Below are 14586 nucleotides of genomic sequence, written 5' to 3' on the forward strand. Positions count from 1 at the left end.
AACAAATAGGAAACTTCACCAACGTTAGCAACTCAAAAAGTGAAGAAAACAATTCGGTTTAAATTAGGATTTTTGCATCCAACAAAATACTAGCATGACCTTTGATTCTTCCAATGTGGATATTTATCTTTAAAAATATCAGATTGATAAATGGTGTATCGAGATAGAAAGTATACTCACATAACTTTATCTTGAGATATAATTTTTAATATAAATTCCCACTCATTTTGGTCCAAACAGTTCAAAAATTTGAGGCTTTTTGCTGCTACTCGAAATTTTTCTGTTGCCTCAGATGTCAATTTCTCTTTCTAAAAAAAATCTGATATCATTGATTTTTTTTATTTGGAAACCAAACCCAAAGTTCTTTCTAATGGTATATAATTTTTTATATGAAAAATATTCTAAAAGAGTGAAACATCCACTGAAAACTATGAATTGGGATAGATGACATAAGGAAAAAACGAGAAACTTCTTTTTTTTTTCTTTTTCTTCTTCCTCCCCTTCTTATCCATCTTCTTTTCCTTTTCCATATCAGATCTTTGCCCTCTCTGATTCCATGTTGATTTTTAGGGATAACACATAAACACAAGAGTTCTCAAGGGAAGGAGAGAATATAGTAAATTGAGAGGAGAGAGGAGAGAAGAAAACAAGGGAGAGAAGGAAGATGAAAAGAGAGAGAGAGGTGTATGGACGAAATTGAGCCAAGAGGAAGAGGTTTGAACACTCTATCTCATGCCTTGAGTTCGTATTTGAAGTTGTGTGAAGGTATTTACAATGACTACAATACCCTTAGGGCTACATGCTTAAAAATAAAAAGACATCCGAGGACATATATCAGCTTACATATTTACAAATTCTATGACATTTTTATGAAAGTTCTCCTTATTTACTAGTCATGACATTCTTACACACATGGGCATCTTTTAACAACTCCAAGCTACTTGTAAGCCTAATTCCTTTATTTTCCCTGCCTGATACGAGCCCATCGTTCGTCTTCCACTCACCACAACATACAAGCGGGGGAGGTCTACATTTGATCACATCTTAAGCGTTCTAGTCTTTAGAGCTACTACGTCGTTGATTTGTTATTATTATCAAGTAACTTTTCAAACTTCTTTTATTTCTCTTTTTCAGTAGTTGTTATATGCAGTATGTTACATCTGATCACATCATAAGTGTTCTCATCTTCAAAGCTACTACGTTGTTGATTCATTATTATCAAGTAAGTTTTCAAACTTCTTTTTTTTTTTTTTTTTAGTAGTTGTTATTTGTGGTATGTTTTGCTGATTTTCCTTTATTAATTTTACAATTTAGTTTACCAGTGAGCTGGTGTGTGTCTCCAAGTTTATTCCGCAACAACCTCACTGATTAATGATGATTTGCTATAATTTGGGGAGAAAATTATTTTTTCCTGTCTATAAAGTAGTCTTGTTTTTTACTATTTGATTAAAATTTTGGTTTCAATGCAAGAAGGATTTAACTTCTTTTGGGATTTGGGCTTTGTTGACAGAAGTCACATAATAGAATAGACTAAGTACAAACAAATTTTATGTAGTAAAAATTTGTAAAAACATGAGAATGGTTTGACAAATTTGTTTCAATGCTCATGTATAATTTTATGCAGAGGTTATGCACAATTTTAAGTAAAATTTATGCATAATTTTATGTAAAGTTTATTTGACATGTATTTTATTCAATTTTAAATATAGATTGGAGCTCGAACCCAATTCTAACTTGAGCTCAAACTCGATTAAAATTCTTGAGCTCGAACTCGATTCTAATTTTTAGCTCGAACTCGAGTTTGAAATATTTAAATCAATTCCACCTCGAACATATGCAGGTTCAAACATGGCTTGACTAGATGCCACCTCTAACTCCACAGTAGGACTCAACGACTCATTCAGAATAGAGACCCATTACATGTTCAGTGAGGTTCAGTGACGGAGGTAAGAATTAAAAGGTAAAATTATTTTTTGGTAAAAGAGAAATTGCCAACTGATATACAATCACTGCAACTACTTCAGATATAGAGGACGAGGTATTGCTACAAATATTAAATAGACCATGATAAAAAAAAATAATGCAATGAAATAGAATAAATGGCACAATGGATGAATGTGGATTATTCATCCTTTTAGTGACCACTCGATCCATACTCTAATTAAAACAAGTTAATACAATCTAATGGCCATATGGATAGAGAAACAACAAAAAAAATGTTCCCATGGAGGCCAATAATTCATCGCCCTCTACCCAAGAATTGGAAGTCACCCAACTAGATGCTTAGTGTGGCATGCACCACATTACCATATTTATGCAAAACTACAACAACAATGCAAAGTGTGCAAAATAATGTGTCAGGTGGGTGCAAAAGTAAAGGCTAGAGTTGCCCTTAACGAGATGGATCGGTTATTGATGTAGAATTTTAGTTACATCGGCTTTAATACCTCGCAAGCGTACGAATCGTTCATGTAATCTAGCAGTAAGCGAGGGTCATATCCACAGGGAGGATTGAATTTTGTGTATTCTTCAGTCAACTAGCCTAACCACATATGATGAATTAATCTGAACTAAACACTAATTATATCCTAAATTATCAAGCAATAATTTAATTAACTACTTGCACAACAGGAAACGTCAACTCTGGATTTTACCGTGATTCGTGCCTCTCTCGAGCGCCACGTAACCACGAATCCGGATTCTCAATCCTTGCGTCTAGCCCCTCTCGGGCGCCTAGAGTTAATGACAAAGATCGGATTACAATAGAATGCAGAGAATCAATTTCCTATTGTGATGATGCTAAAATTATCAACTTTGGATTTTACCGTGATTCGTGCCTCTCTCGAGCGCCACGTAACCACGAATCCGGATTCTCAATCCTTGCGTCTAGCCCCTCTCGGGCACCTAGAGTTAAAGACAGAAATCGGATTAAAATACCAAAATCCAACCTCAATTATAATCTTACCCTAATTAGCTAATTTAATCAAATATCAAGAAAACAAATCTTAAATAAACCTTAATTATCAAATCAGATTCAATTAACATTCAAAACCTAAGTTCAAACCATATGAAAAATTAAATTCAATAATGACGAATTACTCCCCTTCTTCCTCCTCTCGCTCGGGCAGCAACTCGTTCTCACGGGTGCCGCGATTTCCGGAAATTGGTGGCGTCGTGTAGCAATAGTGAGTGGCCGGAGGTGGAGACGACGCCGGCGACGACGGTTAGAAGCCGACGGAAGGAGGTAACGTCCGGCGAAGAGCGAAACAGAGCTGACGTTCTCTAACCGGCTCTCTCGAGTCTCGGTTGGAGTCGGAATGGCTCCGGGACTGGTCGGAATATGTAAACGACGCCGGAGGATGGTTGGAAAACGGAAGTGGCACCGGAGAAGCCCTCTCGGATCACTTCTCGGCCTGGCGAGCGACTGTCGAACTCACCTCGACGGAGACTCTCTCGAGCTCTCCTCGGGTTTGTTCTCAGTTGCTAGACGGCGGTGGACGGCGGTGGACGAGGGTGGCGTGGCGAAAGGTCTTGGCCGGCGAACAGCGATGGGGAACTCCTCTCGGGTCCTCCCCTGTTTCAGGTCAAAGTCCTCCCTTTTGGTCTCTGCTCCTCTTCTCTTTACGCTACCTCTTCACGCTCCTCTTCTCTTTAAATATGATTTTCTTATTTTAAAACGATTTGCCCTAGAAATTACCTCCATTTCACTAAGGGCATTTTGGTAAATATCTTCTTCTCCACCCAAATTCTCCTGAAATTCCATAATTGAATCTATAAAAAACATTTCAGGAAGAAATAAGACTAAAAAATAATGAAATATAATTCAGGAGAGAGAAATATGCAATATCGACAGTGATTAATGCCAAATTCAATAAATGCTCATTTCATTTGAAAACCGATAAGTAACTACCTATAATACAATTATAAAGGTTATTCTATTATAATTAACCTAGTTCTCATGTCAAAATATGGCATCTATCAGTTACAAAGGACTCTCACACGTTGTGTTCCCCCAAAGTGTGATGTTGGGCTCAATCTAAGAGCAGCTAGCCATAGTAACATTTAAAGCCGCAGGCTCAGGATAAATTCTATATGGGCCTCCAAGAAAATAGCATGGGTTTATGAGGGTTAATTCGCTCGAACGAGAAAATAAATCTTGAAGGCGCTCAAGCAAATAGGTGTTTTCCAGGGAGCAATACCATAATATGCTTATAATAAAGGGGTAGAGTGTAAAAAACGTTAAATTTCACTCACTTGCAGTTGCAGGCCTCCTGTGTGCCGACTGAGGTCTAGCAGAAAACCCTAAGTGATATCCGCGGCGCCGAAAGACATAACGCCGCTCTTTGAGCTACGGTGAGTTTCCTCGCTGATAGGCATGGAGACGGCGAGAACAGTCAAGGACGTTTCTCCTCACGAGTTCGTGAAGGCCTATGCGTCTCATCTCAAGCGCTCCGGGAAGGTATATGATCCCTCGCCTGTTGTGGTCCTTTCTCTTGTTTATTAAATCATCCTTCTACATCTACGTCTTTACTAGCTTTCTAAGTTGTTGATCCCTTTCTTCCCTCGTTTTAACTTTTTGTTCTTTTAAATCGTGTGTGTTTGCTTTGAGGACAGGTTGTTTGCATTATGGTGCAATGGTCTTAATTTTTTAGGTAAAGAATGTGTGCTTGCATTAAGGACTGGTGGAATTTACCTCATCAGTTATTTAGTAGAGCTACGATTTACTGTTGTTGTATGGTCTGCCTGTAGAGTTTGATCTTGAATTTTATGACACTATAGGCATCTGCAGTGGCACTTTTTATTTTCTTTCAAAATTTCGATTAATACCTTTTTTGGGTATAATGCTGGCTGAAATTTTAATTTGTTAATTATTTTTTTCAGAACTCATTCGAGCGGTTTATGTGCGTCTGGTTCTCCTTTTTGTTTTAAATGCATATCTTTTAATGTATGTATTTTTTTCAACATTTGGTGCTCCGATTTTTTTTGATAATCTAATTATATCCATAAAGTCAAGTTCTGGGTATGTGATTCTTTTAATTATTTGCGTTATCATCTTGAGGTTGAAATTGGTTAAAAATAGCAGTTGAACCTAATCGATGCAATTAGAACTTTTGGTCAGTTGTCCATGGTCTCACTGCCTGACTATCACTCGTGTTGATAATTATTCTCTGGTTAAATGAGAGTGCTTGTGCTTCTTTGACAATTCACGTTGGTAAAGTAAAAGTTAGTATGGTTGTTGTAACTTTTGGGTGGTGAGCTTAGTTGGGCTGTTCTATTTGTTAGTGTGGACATTGGATATAATGAGTAGAAACAGCTACTTCATTCGTTGCCTATTGCAAAACCAATCTTTTTCTCTCTCTGATTTTAAGCATATTTAATATTTGTGTCTTGTTGCAACTTTGGAAAGTTATTGTTTTGTTCTCTTTTTTTAATTCGTCTTTTTATTTTATTAAAACAACTGTGGTCATTTTTTCTTGTTTGCTTCCTTCTTGCAACCTTCAAAGGGATTAGATGGTCAGCTGAATCAGATAAGTCTCATGCTGGGTGAGTATGTCCACTACACATAGGTTGCTGGGTCTGAATGTACAGAATTTTATTTGAATCTGAACCTTTTACTAAATTGTATGAAAGCAGTTGTGTATCTGGAAAAGCAGAGTGCTGATGATGCCTTTGATATTCTTAAAAAGACATGTTACATCAAATGTAGTGGGTTATTTCTTTTATTGTACTTATACTCTATAAACTAAGTTGTTTGAATATCTTTGACTTCATCTGAATTAGCTATTTGCTACCGTCTAGAAACCTAAAACTTTTGGAGTACTAAACTCAGAGGCTTTTTGTTCTTTTCTAGTTGAGGGTAAAACATGTTTTTCTTTGTCTGCAAATGGGTTCTACTGTTGCAATCAGTAGATGGTTTAGAATATTACTTGACATGTCTCATTTTTGTTACCTGTGGTATTTTGTCAATTTACATACACAATGGTTTTTCTGTCTTTTGAACTATACTGTTTTTGAGTTTCATCTAGTTAGTGATTATTTATTTGTTTAATCATGTCCATTAGATTGAGCTTCCTCACTGGACTGACATTGTGAAGACTGGAAAATTGAAGGAACTTGCTCCGTATGATCCTGATTGGTATTATATCAGGGCAGGTGATTGTCTTGTCTCTTCCATTGTTTCTACAGCACTTTTATTCGCTCTTTTCTGTTCATTGTGGGACTTTCTAAATGAGTGGTTGCCATGCAGCTTCAATGGCCAGGAAAGTCTACTTGAGGCAGGGAATTGGCGTCGGAGGTTTTCGGAAAATTTATGGTGGACGCAAGAGAAATGGAAGCCGTCCACCTCATTTTTGCAAGAGCAGTGGTGCTATTGCTCGCCACATCCTTCAGCAACTTCAAAGCATGGGTATTATCGACCTTGAGCCCAAGGGGTAAGTGGTCATGGTCTGGATTTACAACCCATGAAAGTAAAGTACTGTTGTTAGCTAACTATGGCATTTATGGATTATGAAGGTTGCATTTTTAATTTAATCTGCTCAAAGAAGTTGTCTTTATCCCTGCACGTCATAAAAGAATGAAGAGTTTTGACTCTAAGCTCTCCTTGCCACTAATATTCACAGAGCTCTTTTAATTTTTTTGGCAGCGGAAGGAGAATTACATCCAACGGACAGCGGGACCTTGATCAAGTTGCAGGACGCATTGTTTTTCCTTGAGCAGATGATCTCGAATTTTATGGCTTTTCTGTCTTTTTAGTTTTTCAGTTTGGTTTGGCAGTCCGTCTGATTCGATTAGTTGTAGAGCTTCTTACAACTTTTTTGACTTTTTTTGAGTTATGAAAACGAATTAATTGAGCCATAATTTTTTTCTATATGTTTTTGGATAAATCCTATATGGCCTCTTCCCTCTTATAAGGTGGAGGCTATAGGAGTCTAGTAGGAGCACTTCAATATCTTACTCTTACATGGCTTTTAATTTTTCTTATTCCGTTCACCTCACCAACCAATTCTCATTTCACTCTTGTTAAATGAATTTTATGATATTCAAAAGCAACTTATACTAATGGTTTGTTTGTTTTTGTAGTAAGTCACAATCTCTTGATGTACTTGTTTTGTTGGGGGGGTGATGTTGTCCTTTGAAAAAGTGGTCTACAACAGGTTTTGCCATATTTCTTGAACCCAATTTCATCTCATGGTTTGCAAAGAAACAACCAACCATCTCCCTGTCTACTACTGAAGCCAAGCACAACTTCCACATGCAGGTTCACTTTTATTAATCTCATCCTCTTACCTTCCTATTATTGATTGGCTCCAATTCATTAGCAACAAGTTGGTTTGGGGTATGGATTTTGCAATTCAACTTGATGGGAACGTGAAAATATCTATTATTTCAACCACTTTCATGTAAGGCTCTCAATGTAAAACATAACTAAGCCATGCACGCCAACTTGAGTTTTCACTTTTTATTTATATCTCGTAAAAAAAAAAGTCAAGGCAAATAGATTATAGTAAAATGAAAATTTTGGAGTTTGTGTATGGAAAAATTTAAAACAATAACAAATGTAAATGAAGAAAATTTATTCACACAAATGAATTCAAAATTTTGTTATCTAGGTTTGGGAAATTTTATAAGTTCAAACTTAATAATTTGTAATTTTATAAGAAATAGATTTTTAATTGATTCTACACTTGTTTTAAATACAGATGTTATATGTTTAAAATATGTTAAAGATGCAAATGACATGTGAATCCAAACTTTATTAAATTCTCAAGTGAATGTACAGTAGGATATTTACCCGAGTCAAATAAGTTATTATTTTGTCCGTTTATAAAAAAATGGAACTAACAACTCTAGATGAGGTCAATGGAACTAACAACTCTAGATGAGGTCAACCATGTATAATGCGCTATATTTCATACAAAAGATAAATCAGCTTTCACTTTAAAAGTAAGATGATTCTCTCCATCAAAATCTTGAAAAGGAGAAAGAAGAAATAATACAAATTGCTTTCAATCAAGATCTCAATTAAAATCCTACAAATCACTCAAATATAACTTGAAAATTTAGAATTATCTCCTAAGTGATCAAATCTCAATAAGAAAGTCAATCATTGACTCTCCCTAAAGACTTGTACTCATCTTCACATGTTGTAATTATTGCTAACAAACATTAAAACAGTAAGGCTACCAACCCATCTTGCCAGCCTTACGTGCTCCCATCTCATTCGAGGAGACAAGAGTTCAATTCAACTAGGTAGGATAATGTTTCTCCATCAAATGTTTCATCAAGTACTGAGAGTCAAACCAGAAGGTTATCCAACTTTGAATTCTGAACCAGTTTCATCATCTCCTTTAATGGAGATCCACTAATGTTTGCGTTTTCAAAGCTCTGACAGAGAATTGTGGTGAATTTGTCCAGAAGGTTATCATAGGAAGCTGATGGTACATTTGTCCATTCCATAGTTCTTAAAACTACACTTGTTTGGTTCTAAAGGTTCAAAATCTGATCTTTACCATCTTGGATTGAGGCCTTGATCAAAAGATATTTTAAATTTCAGTTCTCTTGTCTCTTTGTTTGCCCACCCTTTTACCTTCAATTTTCCCTTTTTGTCTTTTTTCCCCTTTCTGTGGCTCCATTTTTGTTCTGCAGAAGGAATTTCTAAAAGTTTTACCGTCCCAAAGATTGTGATTCTGCAATAAAAATGGGTCCCTTCTTGTTCCCCTTCCCCATTAATCTTTCTTCATTGATAGTAACCGGACGCAGCTACAGCTCACATGTAACTTGAACCGTGATTTATTTTCACGTGAACAGAGTCATCCTCATCACGGCAATCCCATCAATGTCTCAGAATCACCGAATTAGTTACCATAACCGGCGAGTGGTTGAGAATTGGAATTTCGAAATCGAAAAACAGACTTAAAATGGGTTTAATCGTCGTTGTTTACCTTGTTCAGACATCTGGTTCAGTTTTTTTTTTTTTTTTTTTTTTAATTTTCAGCAGTAAGAGAAGGACGAAATCGAGTTGAAAGCCGAAGAAGAGGACTCGGGATTTGACTGGGGAAGCCGGGGAAATTTTAAGCGCTGTAATAATGGTCTCCCTCGTCTAATTGAATGAATATTGATAGGTGCTCAGTTAAAATGGAAAAGTAAACGAGGGACAGCTCCGTTTTGCTGTCAATGCAGTTGTTTTATTTGGCAGACCCACTAAGTCCTACCAATCTGTCGCCCCCAAAAACCCAGCTGTTTTTTTCTCATTTTTTATCATCATTGAATTTTCTTCTCAAGATCTGCCTTGTTCTTCTGTTACGAAGAGATTCCGGTTTTCTGCAACGTTACGATTTGTGGATTGAAGGGGAGAGATATTTGCAGTACTCCTGTACTTGAATCGCCTAGTATGCTCTTGTACCTTGCTTTGGATCTGCGACAGTGATTGCTTTTGTTTTGGGATCTTTCCGTTGGTCATTTTGCACCTTTTCTTTCGATCTTCTTTTTCTTTATCTGGGTTTTTCACAGCTTTCCTTTGCGCAGTTTTATAGAAGTTGTCAAACTTTGTTGGTTGCCATGGTTTTTTGATTTTTGGAAGATGACACAGTTCCGGCATGTGGGTATTTGGGAAAACGTCGGTTATGGATCTGCTGAAAAGCTTGAATTTTTCGAGTCCTCTTCGTAGAAAGTTAAGATGTCGTTGAATTGTTTAGTGAAAGTGTTGCTGTTTGGGAATCAATTGCTGGTTTTGGCTTGTTTTTTAAACATTTTTGCTTGGTATCTAGCATTTGATCTGTATTTGTCTTGCTAGTTCTCTCTGTTTCATCTTGTTATTACAATAGATCCCTACTAAAAATTTTGTTTCTCGTTTTTTCTTCATCAGATTTTGTACTTTTGTGTTTTCTTGTCATTTCTGAACTCAGTCGGACCGAATACAGGAATGAGAAGAAGATGGGCAAGAAGTTAAACTGGTTTTCTGCCGTAAAAAAAGCCCTCAGCCCTGAATCTAAAGAGAAGAAAGAACCGGTAGGTCCTCTTCCTTTCCTCTTGATTATATTCGTACAAATTTAAGATGTCTGAAGTCCATACAGGTCTATTTTTGCTAACCAATTCTTCTATTTCCTATAGAGTACAAAGAAATCGAAGAAAAAATGGGCTTTCGGGAAATCGAAAAACTCCAATTCTTGTTCTTCTTCGCTAGAAACGGTTTCGGTGCCACCTGTACCCACCGAGGAGGTGAAACTGACTGAGGCAGAAAATGAGCAAAACAAGCATGCTTACTCCGTGGCCCTTGCAACCGCTGCTGCTGCTGAGGCAGCCGTTGCTGCAGCTCAGGCCGCTGCTGAGGTTGTTCGGCTCACCACTGTAACAAGATACTCTGGTAAATCAAAAGAAGAGGTTGCTGCGATCAAAATTCAGACAGCTTTTCGAGGATACTTGGTAAGATTTTTACTATTTAAATATATCCTAGCCATTTCCTTCTGCATTACTGGAGTTTCTTCATGGATATCCGAAGGTAGTCGTTAAAAAAGTTGAGCAATCCTTCACCAAGCTATGGATTGGTTATTGACGTTGTCTCGCTGTCTGCTGCATGTGTGAGATAATGCTTATCTGCGACGTGATTCTGGATTGAACTTCTGAACTTTGTTCCAAAATTCTCGTTTTTATACAGTTCCATTTTTCTTCTGAACTTGACTTGTGTAATCTCTGGATATGCTGGAGTATTGGGAGTCCAGCATCTTATCAAACAGCTTTTATAACTTCTACTAAAAAAATTTATAGTGTATCACCGATCCTTTTTCCCACTTACAAACAATATACTGGTTATTAAAGCTCATGTGGTTTTTAGGCTTTTTGAAGAAAAATAGATATTCTCTTGACTGTTCAATCACACAAAAATTTACTTGGCCTTTGAAAGTTGATCACCTATTGTAATTTATTGAAGGGGGTAGGCAGAGATTAGCAGTTTGGCTACAACTAGACGTGGATTAATTTCCTCTTTCCCCCCCTAGCAATGGGTATTTTGCTCTAATCTTTTCTCAAATTAGTGTATTTAGCACTTTGATGGCATAGGCGTGTGCTCATTGTCTTTCTTTTTTCTTTCCCAATCATTACCGTCATTGATTTATTCTTAGTTTCAAAACATAAAGGAAGGTAAGACTTAACTACTCTTAGTACACATCACTAATTTGTCATGCTAACTGTGATTTTTTGTATCCTGGTTGAATTGCATGATTTAGTAATTTGATTCATATTTTTGCACCTTTTTAGGCACGGAGAGCATTGCGGGCACTAAGAGGACTAGTCAGGTTGAAAACACTTATACATGGAAATTCTGCCAAACGCCAAGTTACAACCACACTGCGTTGCATGCGGACACTTGCCAAGGTTCAGTCACAGATCCGTTCGAGGAGGATTAGGATGTCTGAAGAGAACCAGGCTCTTCAAAGGCAACTTCAGCTTAAGCATGAGATAGAACTTGAGAAGCTGAAAGTAGGTTTTCCTTGTGACTGTACTATTTGACATAGTTGATTGGTACCTTCAATTTGATTTACTCTTTATTCACTTTTTAATTGTTTTGCTACCCTTTCACTTTTTAATTGTTTTGCTACCCTTTCCCCCTTTCTTTTCTTTTGTGAATAATATTTTATGAGAATTTGATTCATCCATCTTGCCTTTCCTATTGTCCAAAGTCTGGATTGGTTCGTGTGGACTTAACTATTCATTTAAGACTGATCTGTAGAAAGTGAAAGTTTGTAAATTATGTTAGCAAGTAAGATATAGATGGTTAAGAGTTGTCATGCCAGAAAATTCAGGTTTCAGTGTCCTCAAGGTTAACTTGGTGAGTTAGGCGACGATCCGGATTAATTTTTATGCATCTAGATAAAAATTGATGCTATTGCCAGTTACTAGGAAGGTAAATCATACTTTTGTCTTTTGATGTCTACTGCAAACTGACGTCCAGATCGTTAGGTTGAAAAATTGATGCCGCTGTTTATTAAAGTTTTGGTATTTGGTGTAACTCGCAAATTTTAACTATCTGCATTATGGTCTAATTATCTAATTGAACTCTGACACTTCTTGATGTGAAATCTGTTGTGGGACATTTTGTAAAGAATATGACTTATATGTTTCTTTTTATGGATAGCATACAACAGATTCCCTCTTGTATTTCTTCTTCTTCCTTCTTTTTCTGCTCGGTAGGAAATTAATTAACTGGCTTTGTCCTGGATATGTTTAATGCTTGCTATGGCAATATTAAAGATAGGTGGTGGAAAAAGCCATTAGGATTTTGTCTGTTGCCTTCCAACTTTTCCCTCCACCAGAATCGCATTTGAAGTTGAAGGTTTGCTGCCTATCTAGAAAAGGACATTTCAAATTCATTAGGTTAATTAATTTACTGCTTTTCCTTCTCTTGTGGATTGCCTCCAATTCCTCTTCTGTCTCTTTGCCTAAGAAGATAAGGCTTTGGGAAAAGCTTTTTCTTTAAAAGGAAGTCTCAGATATCACTTTCCTTTGGCAACTTTTACTGTTCTGTTGAACAGCTCGTTCCTTTGCCTCATTCTAAGAAAACTGCTGAATTAGGCTGGATACAACATCCTTTGTTTGAACAATCTTACAATAGTATAGTGAAAAGTGACTGTTATTTTGTTTTGATTTTGAATTAATACCTTCTACATGTATTGGTACTCTGTTACAGCTGGGAGAGGATTGGGATGACAGTCTGCAGTCCAAGCAGCAAATTGAAGCAAATCTTCAGAACAAACATGAAGCTGCCATTAGAAGAGAGAGAACTCTTGCCTATGCATTTTCTCATCAGGTGTCTAATATCTCTTATTTTCTCCCTCCTATTTGTTGGATATAAGATTTGTCTGTCAGGCCTCTGAGCAAATTTAATGGTTTTCAGCAACATGGGAAGAACTCGAACCGGTCCGTACACCCCTTATTTACAGATCCACACAATCCACACTGGGGTTGGAGCTGGTTAGAACGATGGATGGCTGCAAGGCCATGGGAGACACGAACTGTAACTGAGAAAGATCTCAATGATTCTCACTCATCAGTAAAGAGTGCACCTCGAAGCACTGTTGGAGAGGTAACCAAATCTTATGCTCGCCGTGATCTAAGCCATGATAAAACTTCCCCTGGGATAAATAAACCAAGCCGCCAGTCTCCCTCAACACCACCATCCAAGGCTTCATCAGCAGTCACTGGTAAAAGCAGAATAGCTAGCCCACGAGGCGGCTGGGGTCCTATAGAGGATGACTCACGGAGCATGATGAGCTTGCAGTCGGAGAGACATAGACGTCACAGTATTGCCGGTTCTTCGGTGAGGGACGATGAGAGCCTTGCCAGCTCCCCTTCTGTGCCGAGTTACATGGCACCGACAGAATCAGTAAAAGCAAAGTCACGACTTCAGAGCCCATTGGGAGGGAGCAAGATTGATACTCCAGAGCGAGGCTCGGCAGGGTCTGCCAAGAAGCGGTTATCTTTCCCACCCTCTCAGGCAGGTCCTAGGAGACATTCCGGTCCACCCAAGCTGGATGCCAGCTCTATCAAAGACATTAGTGTTCAATCAGAGAATATAGTTATTAATGGAGGGAGCAGGTAATCAAATAAGCATTAGAAGGAGAACAAAGTGAAAACTGGGAGAGATGGAAGAGTTCGGTAGTGATCTTCTCTCCCCTTGAAAAGGATCGTATCTATTTAAATTGGATTTATTTGGTCATGAGAAGTGTTTTATGAAGGTCTTTTTGACTTGGGTTGTGAGAGGATCAGAGGATGCCGTTCCCCTTTTTCTTTTCCACTTGTTGGGGGTCTTGAAGTTGTGGATGTTCTTCCAAAAGAAAATGATTTGTTCAAATGATTGTGATTTTAGCCTCTGTTCCTTGAATTCTTTTTTCTTTCCCCCATTTGACAAGGACCCAGAAATTCATTATGTACTTGTCACTAAGTTTGCTTGTAATGTTAGAACTTTAATATCAATGGATGAGTTTGTGTGTGACCTTCGGACTCTTTTTTAACTCCAACAAACCTGGCTGAAATATTTAAGCACCATGAATTATATTAAGAGAAAAAATCAATATAATTCATAGTGCTTAAATATATTTCATAATCATAATCAATAAACTAACCTAGGTTTGCAATATTTAACCAAGATTATGGGATAAAGCAATCAATTGCTCCATGAGAAAATAATCGACTATTTATCCTAACCTAATGTTATAACATAGTATTCAACCATATTATAGTGTATTTCATGTTTATTGTTTATCATAATGTCAATGTCAAATTACATACACTTGTTTTCATTAGTCACCGTAAAAAAATTTGCACCATACAACATTGATAAATAATTAACAAGTACACACCTTAAGGAGACATTGATTTTTTATTCTCGATGTTCCCCCGATTGGTCGTCACCTCCCAAGAAGCTTTGCTCAGGAAAATTTCACTAACATGCTCTATTAGCTGAAAATTACAAATATATTGCAGGCTCTTTTTAAGTCAAGTGTAATCTCCAATCACACAAATTGGTCTCTCCGTAAGAGATTCAATACAAACTAGATTTCGGCTTAGTTGCACTCTCTTTTAGATTTCAAC

General features: G+C 37.2%; 2 protein-coding genes across 5 annotated transcripts; both read left to right on the forward strand.

The window, feature by feature from the left end:
* The first annotated feature begins 4248 nt into the window (after positions 1-4248).
* On the forward strand, positions 4249-6866 carry LOC137935979 (small ribosomal subunit protein eS19x). The gene is made up of 4 exons (XM_068780446.1): positions 4249-4459; positions 6063-6153; positions 6248-6431; positions 6644-6866. The coding sequence occupies exons 1-4, from the start codon at positions 4376-4378 to the stop codon at positions 6711-6713; spliced, it is 429 nt and encodes a 142-aa protein (XP_068636547.1). The 5' UTR covers positions 4249-4375; the 3' UTR covers positions 6714-6866.
* A 187-nt stretch (positions 6867-7053) lies between these two features.
* LOC137935959 (protein IQ-DOMAIN 3-like) lies at positions 7054-13982 on the forward strand. Of its 4 annotated transcripts, none has more exons than XM_068780436.1 (6): positions 7054-7258; positions 9921-10008; positions 10111-10422; positions 11254-11475; positions 12683-12802; positions 12890-13982. In XM_068780436.1, exons 2-6 carry the CDS (start codon positions 9934-9936, stop codon positions 13592-13594), a joined length of 1434 nt encoding a protein of 477 aa, XP_068636537.1. In that variant the 5' UTR covers positions 7054-7258; positions 9921-9933; the 3' UTR covers positions 13595-13982. The 4 variants fall into 4 exon arrangements, with proteins under 4 accessions (XP_068636537.1, XP_068636527.1, XP_068636510.1 ...); XM_068780426.1 differs by lacking the exon at positions 7054-7258 and adding an exon at positions 9199-9389 and having other exon boundaries at positions 9866-10008; XM_068780409.1 differs by lacking the exon at positions 7054-7258 and adding an exon at positions 9199-9389.
* Positions 13983-14586: the final 604 nt, after the last annotated feature.

Source organism: Aristolochia californica, unplaced genomic scaffold (assembly GCF_029961685.1).
Source record: "Aristolochia californica isolate CCGP_79_NKW_82.1479 unplaced genomic scaffold, dmAriCali1.0.hap1 SCAF_10, whole genome shotgun sequence".
Taxonomy (NCBI): domain Eukaryota; kingdom Viridiplantae; phylum Streptophyta; class Magnoliopsida; order Piperales; family Aristolochiaceae; genus Aristolochia; species Aristolochia californica.